Here is a 15,715-nt window from a genome sequence, read left to right on the forward strand (position 1 = left end):
AAAAGTATTAATGTTTTTGAAAATATTTTTTTACATAGTTTCAAGTTGTTAAAAAAACTATGTTTTTATGAAAAAATTATATTTTTAAATATTTTTTATCAATATAATTTTTTAAGTTTTTTACTTTTTTGACTGACAGCATAGAGTTTTAAATTCATATTCCAAAGCAGAATATTTGTCTAAGTATTTTGATTCATAAAAATCTAATTTAGGGCGAGTAGTCTATGAGGTATAAGCATTAAAAGTTTAGATGGGCGGAGTGGAGTGGTGTAACCCCGTAAATGTGTGTCCACTAATCTGCTTGTCTAAACCTTAAATACTTATAACTCATAAACTACTCGTCCTAAATTCGATATTTATGTATTAAAATACTTAGAAAAATATTCTGCTTTGGAAAATGAAATTAAAACTCTATGCTGTCATTCAAAAAAGTAAAAAAAATAAAAGGATAAAAAATATTTAAAAATATAATTTTTTAATAAAAATGTTGTTTTTTTAACAACTTGAAATTATGTAAAAAAATATTTTCAAAAACATTAATACTTTTTGAGATAATGAGTGTTTACGCTTAATAAATCACCCTGTATTATGTCTGTTTGCATGTGTAGATATAGTACTTAAATCATTGTCTATATCGTATGAATAATTTTAGTGATGCAAAGTATTACGATAATCCTTAATTTAGTACGGTTATATCATATAGATATGGTGTGCGCATGCGCGTTATCGTATTGCTACCTATACGATTAATTTTTTTCCATCATTTGGTCTCTGCTGGTTTTCATTCGACTGCATCATAGTTATTGTCAACTCAATGAGTCCGGGACAATGTGAAAACCTAAAAAAAAATCATACATAATATTATACATTTCAAACGTTGTTTTTACTTTCAAAACGATATAAATTTCGAAGGCGGTACAACTTTTATTGTTCAGAGTAATATTCGTATTCCATTCTTCTGTATAATATATTATTCTTCAAACAATCGTGTGTCGAGTCCAATCTAGGAGTTGCAGTCTAGGATATACGCATACACATACACCAAACAATAGAAAAGTCTACCGAGATTGAACAATTCAAAGTAAAAAGTTTTTTGATAAACTTTTTTTTATTATTATATACATAAAAATATAATACTGCTTATTCGAGTGAATACGTCATAAATCATTTTCGTCACAAGACTATCGGCAAAACTTAAACTATTCAATTTTGACGATGTATATAATATATATATATATATATATATTATCTTTTATTGATGTGTACAAAATGGTACTTCTGTTTTCAATTAATGGTATATTTATTTAAATTTTTCACTTATAGAAAACGAAAGTTAATACTTGAAGTATAGACAAACTATACTTTTCAATGCAATGAAATAATGTTACAATCAATAAATATACTTATAAATAATCAATCATTATATTAGAATTACGACTGTTAGAAATTTTTTGCACCACATGTTGAATCAACAGTTTTGCATTTTATAACAATTTTCGATTTTACATATTTATTTAGCAAGTGCCTAGAATGAGTCAACCATTCTATAAATATTATATGGTTATAATGGGTCGATGTCATTTCAACAGGATTTCATGATTGCATTGAATGATTAATATAAGAAACACGCACTTATACATTTTTTTTATAAAGTTTTCTAAACGAACAAATCCAATTAAATACATATTATACAATATAACTACAGTGTGTTAATATTTTAACCTCGACAAATATAATATTATTTGCAAACATAGAAAATATACTATGAGTATTGATTTAAATCTTAGTAACATTGTTGACAGCGTAGTTGACAAGTTGTTAATTAATACGAATTCGTATCTGAATTTATTAACGCAAGCGGTGCATTATTATTATCGATGACATATTACGCTATAGTTAGTATTATTTAAATTAAATTTCGCCAATATAAGGCCCATTATATTATAACATAACATTTAATTATCTTAGGGCATATAGTGGTAGTTTGTATTGTTATCCAGCCGATAAATAGTTGACCAAATGTAGGGTTTATATCCATATGCGTTACTATTTTGTTGCAATCTAGGACTACGGCGTAGTTACACGCCTTAAAGTCGACTACCCACAGTTTACCCGGTTTTATAAAAATCCTATTTGGTCTAAGCGAAAAAGAAAATTTACTATTATTACACACGCAACGGGTTTTCATTTTTAATATGATGTGAAACTTTATATACTGGCAGAAAACGTTTATAAGACATGAGATATACATTTCAAAGATCCCATATCAGATTAAAATATATTTGAAGCAAAGATGGAGTAGTTTATTATTTTGACTACAATATTATTATACATAATATAATCAATGCGTGTGGTGCATAAGTCTTATAACGGTATGCGTTTAAAATAATAATATGTAAAACATAATATATTATTACTTCAAGGTATTAATATTATATTGAATTTCTACTTTTTTATAAGTACAAAATTTATTTGAGTATAATATTATAAGATGGTGGTATAAGTATGTAACAGGTTTCGAATTTCGAAAAAAAATACGAATACAATCGATTATTATTCTAAACGTAAATTTAAGAACACTCGTAACAATATTTTTTTTGGAAAAAAAAAATAAAGAATTATAATAATAAAATTATTAGACGTATCTAATATTAGGTACGTTACATGTACCTATGATAAATATAATATGATATATATATAATATTATATAATATAGTCGTTCAAAGCGTATATAGGTATACTAAACCTATATAGGTGTATATATAATACATACCTACTTCAGATGGTCTTTTTACACATTATACAGAGTGATCCAAAAAGCACGCAGACTTCCATTCTTCTTCAATAAGGAATTTATTCTGATTTTCGGAATTTTTAAATAAACTTAAAGACCATTATATTTTCAAATTCTTGAAATTGTTTGTACTACTTAGGTAGCACTTATGAATAGTGTCCAGTAAGAATAAAAACTTCAATAATGTTTCAAATGGGAACTCTCTTTTTTACTGTAAGTTATTTAGGGGATAATATTTTTGAAAATGTTGATGCACTTGCCTAATTCAAAATGTAAACGAGTATAGTTTTAAAATATTTACACTAAGGACAACATAGATGTAAAAACGGATCTTGTATTTATTGTATTTGGACCATTATAACAAATTTTAAATATTGATAGATTAATGATGTTAATTACTAACATTTTTCAAATCTTCATAGCAGCCCCCATGTCTTCCAAACCGATTACCTTGGATCTATTATTCCTATACACACAGCAGAAGTTGTTTCTCCATAGAACACTGTCATTAAGTAGCGCAAAACGTTTGAAAAGTTTGAAAATATATGGTTTTTAAGTAGGTAGGTTTATTAAAAATTCCGAAACCAGATTTTGAATAACTGCATAATATTGAAGAATAAAGGGGGTGACCATGGTTGATGAATCGTTCTGTATAATATATACGCAGGCGCCTATCTTTTAGTCGTGCGTTTAAATCCAGGATTATTACGAACCGAACGTTTACAAAGTGCAAGTCGTATACCTTCGAATTTAAATACATATATAATGTACAAGTGCGTAAGAAAACCTTGGTTGGCCTGTTACAACTTGGAGGAGATATTATTATATATTATATATTATATTATTATGTTCGCGCCCAGCTGCCACACGCGCTCTCGAATATTCACGCGACGGTTTATGGCGAGGGATTATAATAATTATATATTATATTATATAGGTATTTGGTATATGTGGTAGGTATTATAATACGCAAGAGATTATATTTTTAAATCCACTCGTAAATCAGAATAAGCGCGAAATTTTGTACCCATTTTCCAATGATGCCCTTTTATTACGGATCTTTTTTTCCTTTTCAGTTTTCGTAATCAAATTTATCGTACATATTTCGTGGCTCAATTCAGATATATTTTATTTCTATATATAGGTTAGGTTAGGTGATTTATCATTTGCGTAACTTAATATTAAATAATTGCTGACATTATACGTATTATTATCATAATGGTGTGAAACGAATAACTGCACACTGATGCATATACCCGCGTGTTAATGACGTAGTTATATATAATACGCGTTATTAGGTACATTACGACAATGATGACAACTCAATGGAAGGGTGTTATTGTGAAATTGGGATTATAAAAGATTACGCATTATAATAATAATAATATGCCTACCGATGCTTATTGCGTGCGTTGACATCGCAATCGATTGAGATGATTTCTTTTTTTACTACAAAGCGACTACCACGATACGCGACGTACTACGTCGACAGTTGTACAAATAGAAACATTTTACCTATATTGTGTGTGGTTTCTTTTTTTTTTGCCGAAGTTTTGCGGACATAATATTGTCGCCTGTACAAATATAATATACGCAATGATAAAATACGAACGATCGTCGGAAAACCGACGAGGCAAGTTTGACAAATATCGTACAGATTTAGATGCATTGCAGGTTAACAGCTATATATATATAGGTACCTAACCTACTTATTGATCACCTTTATAACCGCAGCGGAATATAATACGGGTCGATTCACCGAGCATGCTCATCCCTTAGTTTTCTTCAATAATGCAGTTATATGAAATCTGATTTTTAAAATTTTTAAATATACTTACTAGTACTACACTCAGAATCTAAAAATGTATCCACTAAATAATTTTCAGTAAAAATGGGGTGTTTTCATTAGGATAACAGAAGTTCGCATTACCTGGACATTCCTTAAGTACCTTCCTAGTACACAAAATCTCAAGAATTTTAAAATATGATCTTAAAATATTAGTTAATAAAAAATATTTGTATTTTTAAAGATAATTTATTTATATCAGTCACGATTCAATATATAAGATTGCCTATGTATTCGAAATTGATATACTATTTACGGACAGCATTTAGCCCCCACAGGAGGGACAGCTTTCCACCCAGTCATTCCCATGCGCACGACTTCATATTATAATATAATATTATCTACTAATTTCAAGAGAAAGAAGTCACAAATTCATCAGCGTATTTATACGCATATTTCTTAAGTTTTGTCTTCTAGATCACGGCACCTAGTCCTTTTCAAGGCGGCGGGAACATCATAAGCGCATCTAGAGCTTACATTTTGACTTTGGGGGAGCTTAATGTACCAAACACGAAAATATTATGATATTCATTATTTTCAACTGGGAAGGCTATGGATATATTTAGAGAGGTTATAAACATCCTAGTTGAACCTATGGGCGGGAGCTAGTAACCAAGCATTGAAATATTATAAAAATTTGATATCTATTAAACATTTCTAATAAAATTATGTTAAGCCATCGGCTACAGTATATCATCAGTTACGTCTATGGTAGGTGTATTGGAAAAACTCCAAATGTTGGAAATGTTTAATTGTAGATAAAAAAAATTATCGTATTTTATTTTATAAATAAATAAATAGTGTGTGGTATAATAAACGAACCTATATAGTAAACTAAGTACCTACTACCTATACATAGGTAACCATCAATATAGAAGGTTTATTCACGATTCTTTCCAAGCATTGAAGTTTATCTTTTAGCGTGTATATATAAGCATCTACCCCGTGTGGCTGTGTCTCACAAAAGTAAATAAAAGAACTCGTTTTGTTTTTGCGATAACAAATTTGATTTATCTAATATTTAATAAAGTTTTTAAATAATCGTTTACATTTATGAAATAAAGGTGTGATGATAGGAAATTAAGGATGTAGTTAAAAAGTCATAAATATGGAATTTTATTGGCTAACGTCATAAAATATATTATTATAATCCTATACAACTTCATTATTCCGATAGTACCTATTTAAGTTTACACTGGTACTCGGATAGCGGCAGATAGCTCTATTTTTTATAGGTTTACGCTTTTTAAGCCTCATGTGGTTAATAATAATTTAAAGGATTCCATATTATTATAATGACGAATAAAATGTTTTTTCTGGATTACATCTGCATAATATATCCCAGGTAAAATAAAAACTAAAAATACACGGTAAGCTGTGTCGATAGAGGTTAGGAAAAATAAATTTCTAGGTGATGATTTTCTAGGTCAAAGTACTATAATTTATTTTTATACAATATTAGTGTTATACATATACGGCATGACAAAATGTTTTGAACTATAAGCTCATTTGTTATACAAGTTTATAAGAGTAATTGTTCGTGCTCAGATAAAATTGTATTTTTTGTATGCGTTTTATTATCAAATTATTATTATTTACGTAAGTATTTAATTTTTCTAACGAAAAATTGTTAGAAAATAACTAAACTGAACAAACACAAAATATTAACAACATTTATAAAATATAAAAAATTATTGTACAGAAACATATTTATAATATTTTAAAAATGTTAAACCTCTTTATAAACTTAGAAACGAGCAGTATACCTACCAACCACGGTCACAGAGTTTATACCGAACTCAAATATTTTAAATATCACCTGTTGCCGGGTCATCTAATATTAATGATTATATTTTATTTTCTTTCAGGTGCTTATCACATTAATTGGCGTTTTGCTTGCAAATTCGGCTTCAGAACCTATATTACCCACGGATTTTTTGAACGAAACGCATCGTCAGAGCAACAACAAAAGTCTGAACAAAAACTATCAAGACTGGTAAAAAATTTTTAATTTTTAAAAAAAAGCAGTCGTCGTTAAGTATCTCTGTACATTACTATACGATCAAACTAATACGACGTAATAATGTATAGTCATTTATTTAAATTATCGTTTAATTTGGCTATAGTCTTTATATAGGTATCGTATAATATTTTACTCGATAACTATACAGCCACAGCCACAGCAGCCGGTATAGACCGAAAAACGATGTCGCGTAAATCACCGGTTAATATTATTATAATATTATTACCGTTTTATATTTATCCGCTTTTAACGAAGCTGCTTTGCATAACCCGTATGGGACGTCATATAGGTATTGGTTTACTCTTGTATAATACCGGTAGACTAGTTTCTGTTCATGCCAGTATTTTCTTTTTTTTTTCAAAATTAAAATGTTGATACGAGTACCTATGTGTAATCCTATGTGAAACGATCATGATTTCAGACGGTCGAAATTGGCCTATACTCAATCCACTTATTAATAATATTATAATATAGTCGCGCATGACGCAAATAATAATATACAATATTATTATATTATATTATAGTGACGCCGGGAGAATCTCGAGATTTTTACGAGACAGTAAAGCGCTCGTTTGTGATAGCGCTCTTTAGACATTTGCATAAAGTCGTTCAAAAAACCGTCTGCGTTATAATTTTTCGGTTATTATTTTCTCTCTCTGACGTGTTTATACTTTTTTAACCCCCTCGTCACTTAATATATAATCCGCGCCCGAGGATAACCACTATTCGTTCTATACCTACAGGTATATGGGTACGCGAGAACCGGCTAGCTATGTTTCATTAATAAATAATACACTTATAATGCTGTGTGTTGTACACAATATTGTCACACGGACTGTATATAGATGTTTGGACATCGTTTCATCTGGCCAGCTCGTTATTTTAAATGCTGTAATTGACGGTTTTCAGGTTAGGCGGAGAAGAGTCGTCGATAGAAGAAGAGGTAGCCGACCACCATTGGCTGTCTAGTCGTAAGAGCCAAGAATATCTAGTCGCTGTCGGTGGTCAGGAAGACTGTTGTCCGTCACAGATGGAAATGATCGAACCGAACGGCGGAAGTAACCCAGACGGGCTGTACGTTGAGCTTTTCAGGTAATTATATTATCATACCTAAAGTCTCGCATAGGATTGTAATAATAAATTACACGTATATTTACACGATAAGTAATTAATACGTCGAGCTTTCATTAAATATTATAATAAGTGCGATGGTAAAATAAACTATAAAGATAAGAGAAATTCTCGAGATTTAATCACTGATCTCGTCACTAATATTGAGCACACGTCATAACAATTTACTTCGAGTTGTATAAAAAAATGTATAGAATAGGATGATGAAACATTTCATTTCGGTCTGTGTTATTTGTCTTAACGTGACGCAGTTTACTTTTCATGCGATACAAAATAATTCAATAATTTAAATAGTAAAATAGGGGCTGCAGGTATTACAATATTACTTACACGTGCATACAGCATACAAGTATTCTACGCGCATACTATATCTACTATGAGAGTACTGTATGTGACATTAAAAATGTAAATCTTCATGTTTTACGTATAGAGCAAAAGAACCATAAATTAATATTAATTTATGAATGCAGCCGCGTGTTTCGAAAATTTACACAAATTGGAATGATGATATATAATGTGGATGAATTGTTAGTAGAAAAACTGTTGATTTGTTTTCAGGGGACATCATCCAGACGAACTATCTAGGACTGTATCAGAAATTTCAGAAATTTCATACGATCGGTAATTACCGACATTTTTATATGGAAAAAAAAATGCTTTCATTTGTTGATAATTTAATATTTAAAACGATATCATTTTATCTTTATTTTGATAACTTAAAATGAGTTTAACTTAAACACACATTTTTTTGTCATGGTATAAAGTATGCATTTAGATTTTCCGATTTTAGCATGATTTTTAATAGTAGATAGTTTCTGAAAATTTAAATTCAATTTTATCAGAAATTTGCTTTTTGTTATAAAAAAAAAAAAAAAAAAATGGTTTCATTTTATTTACAAATAATTAAATATGCTCTCTCAATAATTTTATTATTGACAACTGCAACAAAAAACCTCATCGACACACTACTTTGATTAGCGATGACTGAGCCAAACTTATAAATGTATTATTTTACTACTATACTACGCATTCGATGATATTCAGAAACGTCTATATAGTGTGAATATTTTGCTGTTTTAATTTTGTAAACAGTAAAATCTACGAGTAGGTACCTATCTCACGTGATTATGACATATTTTGATATTTAAAATATATAAATCGTAAATTGTTTATTAACTTTAGTGAAGGTATTTTAAAACAATAACTAGGTGTACCTACTACCTACCCAGTAACCAAATATTTAGCTTTAAAGATGTATACATTGAAAATAGTGTAGCTTCAAATTCTATAGTAATTAATAATAGCGGTTAATACGCTAAACTTTAAGTAAATTATTATTGCTGTGCTTTAAAATTTTCGGCTACCTAATTCTAAGTTTGGTTTAATTCGTATCATTATTTTGTTTACCATCTTTGGAATAGTTTTTTTTTTAAATAATTATTTAAGTTATTGTTTTAGTTGATTTATGACTGATTATCTTTGTAGTGCTTTCAAAATTTTCCCATCGCAAATGTTCTTAATATATTGCTTATACTTCTATACATTTAGGGGCCCAACTTACGTTTACAGTAGGTACTTACTGAATTGATCTGAAAAATGTAATATTTTTTACCCTAGGGCATACAAATTCTAATCTTCGCGGTAGGTATAACACATTTACACACAAACACCTCCTAAAACACCCCAACTTTGAGGAGTTATATCTCGTCAACGGATTAACGAAAACTGAAAATTTAAACGTGATAATTCATAAGAAAAAAAGCCTTACTAAATTATGAAATTTTTAGTATGGGTTGTCATTTGAAAATCAAAAGTTGATGGTGGTTTACCTAATAAATATAAGGGTGAAAATATTAAAAAATTATATTATTCTAGAACAGCGTAGATCTAAAATTTTGAAAAAAAAAAAATTTGAAAAAAGTGAATACTTTTTGAGATAATGAGTGTTTTACGCTTAATCAATCACCCTGTATGTATCTACGGTACGGTGAGGGCTGATTAGAAACGTGTTATTGTTCAATTTTATTATATAATAGTATATACTATATTGTGTTTAATAGATTGAATAGTATTTTGTGTAGAATTCTAATATTATATTCTAATAATGATTAATGAATTATTACCCATTTTTTCCGGCAGTAAGTTTACGATTATAATATTATGTTTTCGAAAATGATTAATGAATAATACAGCTAAAATTATATAATATTATGTACGTTAAATTTTATATTGGTATACGCGCTTAAGATTGATTTACATAAATATCATAGACTGACATACTCGACATACTTATGTAGTTATTAAGTTATGTATATATCGCTGTTGTACTTATACAACGGCGTTTTCATCGCGTACCTAAAGTTTAACACTTCAAAATAATATTATACAAATAAATACGTGATAATAATATGGACCATAAGTAATATTATTGATAGTGAACAAATTAGGGATATTATATAGTTTTGTTCGTGTTTTTAAATTTCTCGGCCATTGCGATATCCTTCTAATTTATTTACATTAATTACCTGTTACAAAATCGAACATAATATTATTTACTCATGCCATATTATAGTATACATAGTTTCGACGGCAAGAATGTTGGCTCTTAAGTACCTACCTATATACGAGCGGCCGATACCGCGCGCGCGCAATTAGTTATCTACAAATTGATTTCGGACGCAGCGAATGCGTTTAATACGATATTATAATATATTATGCATATTAGTATATTATGCCGTTGATAAACGTATATTATAATATAGTTAATGTATAAAAGATAAACGTCGGAAAGAGCAAAACTAAAACCACGAAATAAAAAAAAGAATGAAATTATTCAAAACCGAAAACCGCGACGACCGTCGTTTACATTTTAAGCGTATTATATTATTAGGCCTGCCGAGTTCAAGGCATAAGCACTGTAGATTACAAGCCTACAGAACCACAATTGACCACGGATTTACGTGTTTTGTATTCAAATATCGAATTAAAATATGTTTACAAAATACAAATTATCTTTTAATTTTTTTTTTTTATTTAGCAGTTTAATAGTGTAGGTAGGCACTTGCAGGTGGATTAGATAATAATATCCGCATTCCGCACATTAAACCGTGTAATTCTCGTACTGCAGTCGTTTAATTGAAATTAATTCCATCAGTCAGACTAATAATACTGCAGTACCAACGGTGGGGCATTCGGTTTTAAATTTTATATAGGTACGACTTTAATATAAAATAAACCCTATATGGTACCTACGGAGTTTTATTTAATTTCTGTGTTTTTTCTTTTTGTACATATAATTTAATATAAACAAACAGAGAAATAACCAAGGGCCCCAAATTGTTCGCAATTTATACGATGGACACCGTACGTTTTAATCTGAGACTGCGGTAGTGTGGTATCGATTTTATCCAAAGGTAGGCAAGTTATTCAAAATAATTAACTCAACTTATGTGAATTTACACAAGTCCGTTAAGTTAAAAATTAGTAGGTAGTTAACAAATAAAACATTTAACTCTTCGAGTTTAACTTAACTTAATTCAGTTTCAAAAAAGTAAATCTACTCTTTTAGTATACGTCGATCACATAAATAGCATTTTGCACCTATATAGGTATGTCGATTATACGCAACATTCATTTATCAAGAACATGTTCAAAAACCGATGCTTGTTTTTAATTTTAAATCAACTGCAAAAAGCCAAGTTGACTATGTTCGTATAAATTCTTAAGTTAATCGGAAAATTAACTAACTAGATAATAATAGTTTTAAAAAATTGAAAAAAACGACCCTTTAACTCAACTTAAACTTTTGACTACCTAGTGGGTGGCTATAGTATTTGATGCCTTTGGACTTTTATCCGAGAAAACAATATCCATGATAATATCGTCTCGGCATCCTACCGACGGCGCGTGCGCGAATTACTACCATATTATAGTTACGGACGCCTATAGCCGTTCCGGTTCTCCAAGGTACGTCCTCTCCACGGTCCACAGCATAAGCGTAAGCCGTAAAGTCATCAGCTGCTCATTATTACATTTTTTTCCCTCCGATCACGGCGACACGCGAGTCGTCGGGCCATTCAACAATGTCCGGACCGGAAAACACGTTAATCGCACGCGCACACACATAATAATAATATTAGGTATAGGTATTATAGGTACGGTACCAACACGGGTTCGAGTCGATAATGTTTCGCCGTGTACACTCGCCGCACACATATTATGCGCTAGTAAAATAAACATAAATAACGTGCACGACGTGTTTAAATATAATTTTAATACGCGTGCCGTGTAAGTGGTGCTAGCTAATATCGTATTATTATTATTATATAGGTAGGTAGGTAGGTACTTACGTATCGCGGTAATAATATATATGATTATATATTTAATAAAATAATTGCCTAAAATAATTTTTTATTATAGGTATATTATACTTATTACTTATTGCATGTTATACGGTGGCGGCGATACGGGTTTTCGAATTTTTATATACATGTACGGCTGTATTACGCACACGATATTATGTCCGTTACATACACACTAAACGCATATATAGTTGTAAATATTAGTAACTGTAAGTAAGATGGTTTTCTCATTGTATATTTTAAATTTAGAAAAAATTATTCAAGACCACCATGATGTTTGCCGAGATGCTCTGTTGAAATTAATAATTTGTCCCTATTATAATATGCAATTGCATGGAATATTGAACGTGAAAACAGGAATCTACGATACTTAAAAAAAACTATGTTAAAAAACCTAATGGTTTATAAATTAAAATACAAACATGAAACATAAGTAGTATATATTATAGTATATTATAATATGTATTCATTATACAATAGTTGATTATTTTAAAGGTGACCATTCGTTTTCTCGGAAAAGTAGGTACATTGATGTTTTTATAAATATATTTTTTTATATAATTTTAACTTATTACAAAACGCGATTGACAAACACAAATTTGGTTTTTATGGACAATAATTTTTAAGTTTTGTACTTTTTTTAATGACAGCATACATTTTACGTTTCATATTCCTATAATAAGCATAATAATTTGCAGTGTTTCTATTATTTTTCGATTCCATATATTAAAATCGAATTTCGAACGAATATAGTTTCCAGTTAATTAATTATAGATACCTATAATCATAGAGTAACTTATTTAAATAGTTTATGAACGGAGTTACGTAATTAGCCTAACTTAATCTAACCTCTAACCTAGGGAGCTCGGAAACCAGTAGTCCTCTACTCAGCTCATATTAATTAGATATAAATTCGCTTAAAATAAAATAAAAACAATTTAACGATTATAAAAATAAATGTTGGCTACAATATAGCTTTAAATTATGTTAAAAATAATATTTCCAAAAACGTTGATAAACTTTTTGAGAAAATGTGTGTTTACCTTTAACAGAATCGCGCTATAAGGTGTCTATGCTTCAAACATGTCGGTATAGCACGCTAAGGTCTGTAGATTATAATTTATTTTTGATCTACAAAAATTACGAAAATCTACGCAAACGCGTGTTCGCCTCGCGTGTGGCGTACATATATATAGGTACCTCGGCGAGGCGTGTACCCGCCGTGTTTTTACAATATAGTAACACTATACGCATATATAGTTTCCATATTATACATTACACTCGAAACGGGGTGGATGGGTTAGGCCGGGACGTTATACATAACGTCGACAGAATTGTACGACGACAAGTGCGTATTTCGTCGTATATACCCATCATGTCGACCCACCTCGCCGGCAGACGTGTCGCTCCGCGGACGCTGTTTAAAACGGCGACACCCATATAATAATATGTACACACAACCGTATGCAAATATTATAACATATTATTATTATAATACGAACACACGGTCGACTGTCGTGCTCGCGGATCGAGTAAAATAATGTACCCAATACTACTATTATCGTATACCTACCGTCGTCGCCGTCACGCTGTGCGCGAAAACGTGTACGCAAACCCATACCTGATATATTAAATTATTATTATTATTATTATTATTATTGTCATCTTCGTATCGTCGTGTTATTATTTATTATTGTGTGTACACACGGTCGGTTTCGTCTCGGCCAGTTTTGCCGACGCTCTTAAATCGTCGACCATTTCAAGGCAATAAGCGGACGGACTGCACAGCAGAGTATCCCGCATCGGGATGAGGTTGCCCGGCAATAATAAAACCGCAACGACACAGCCTTCCTATATAGCTATATGTATGCATACATTATATCAGTAGCGGATTTCATTCGTCTTCTAGGGGAGAGGTATCCTTTTGGTCCGAAAAATCTACTTTTAACTATTTACCCACTTGGGCTTATAATATTATATTATTATTATTTTCAGAGGGAAAACATAAGTATCTAATATTAGCATTTTTAGTCCGCGATTATAAAATTTATATACACTCTGAACTTCTATACAGATTTCTGAAAGAAATTAATATTTATAGATAGTTTATGATGTCTAGGGAGGGGGGGGGCACCAAACCTAAACGCCACGCCTGCATTATACGCTTTTCGGGCTGTAGAGATGCACCGCAGTTATTGTAACAATATATTATACGGGAGCGCGGATTTAAAATATAAAAATTGTAATTTTTTCTGAATTTATCAACAAAAATAAAATAGTTTACCAAGCACAAAATTCGGTTCATGCATCAAAGAATTTAAGCATGAAACTTTTATTTTGCATTTTTGTATTTTTAATAGTTTTTTGTTTATTTTATGAGAATGGATAAAGTTTGATAAACTTATCCACTAAAATGAAAAAAAACTGAATAGATATTATTTATTTTACGTTTTCTTATTATTTTTATTACGTATTATGTTTTAACATTTATATATATATTATGCACCAGACAAAAACTGCAGCGACTGCAGAACGGCTTAACAAACAAAATTTTTCTTACGTTCGCGCAGATATATTACCTATATAAGTAATAAGTATACGTTTCAATATAAATAAGTTTCAATAAGTAAGTCGTAAATAGGTTGTTTTATTTAGAACTTTCATAGATCGGGATAACGCCAAATCACGTAAGATTAAATAATATAAATCGATTTTTGTATCATTTTTATTTAACGTTATATTAAAAACAATTTTGAAGGGCATTATTATAAATGTAAATATATTGCTGGCGAGCATTAAATAGTATTTTTAAAGATATTTTTCTCGTTTTTTAAGACATTAAAAGCCACGTCTTGTAGTTATAACTTATAATGCACAAATATATATTTAAGCAAACAAACCAAAAAATGTATCGTTAACATAAACAAAATATTGTTAATTTATCGTTATCATAAAAGTGTTTCGAATCTTTGTGAAAATCATGTATATGTAGATATTATTTCTACTTATATGAAACATTTTTTTTTAAAAAACATTTCAAACTTTTTGAATCTCAACCTGGGGTCTGCAGTATACGTGCTTGCAGGTAATGTCTTGAACCACGGTGCTGGTCGTACTTTGCAGGTTTATCATCGTGACCAGTCGAATATCTCTACTCCTATCTCCACGTTATATTATAATGTCAGACGTCTTAAAAACGAAAAAAAATCATTGGAGATTTTAACCAATCCGGCGGTGGGACATACGACCGAAGTTTCTCGTGGTACAAAATACGTATCATTTTGGGTCGTATCGTTATGCGACATCAGCTACGGCAATTAAAAACACTAATAAAACTACCTTTAACCTTATTATTTATAATTTATTGCTCTATACATATATACAAACATTTCCTGTATAGCGGTATTATATAGGTTTCTATTGGAAATAAAATCACCATACTAATCGTACAACTCTGCAGGAAAGTGCGTAATGCAAATATTATGAAGAAAACCGTCTTATAGCTCACAGGCCGCGGGGACGGTTATTTTTAATTGATTGTGAAATAGTAATATTATGCA

The 15,715-nt window shown here is 30.1% G+C and overlaps 1 protein-coding gene across 1 annotated transcript in view; it reads left to right on the forward strand.

Moving 5' to 3' along the window:
• Positions 1–15,715, forward strand: part of LOC132952846 (uncharacterized) — a 100,412-nt gene that overhangs the window by 71,702 nt on the left and 12,995 nt on the right. Inside the window, exons 4-5 of the mRNA XM_061025306.1 lie at positions 6,509–6,636; positions 7,573–7,755. Of these exons, the coding sequence (XP_060881289.1) occupies positions 6,509–6,636; positions 7,573–7,755 (311 nt within the window). The remainder of the gene's footprint in view (positions 1–6,508; positions 6,637–7,572; positions 7,756–15,715) is intronic.

The sequence above is a fragment of the Metopolophium dirhodum genome, chromosome 9, assembly GCF_019925205.1.
Source record: "Metopolophium dirhodum isolate CAU chromosome 9, ASM1992520v1, whole genome shotgun sequence".
In the NCBI taxonomy this organism is placed as follows: Eukaryota; Metazoa; Arthropoda; class Insecta; order Hemiptera; family Aphididae; genus Metopolophium; species Metopolophium dirhodum.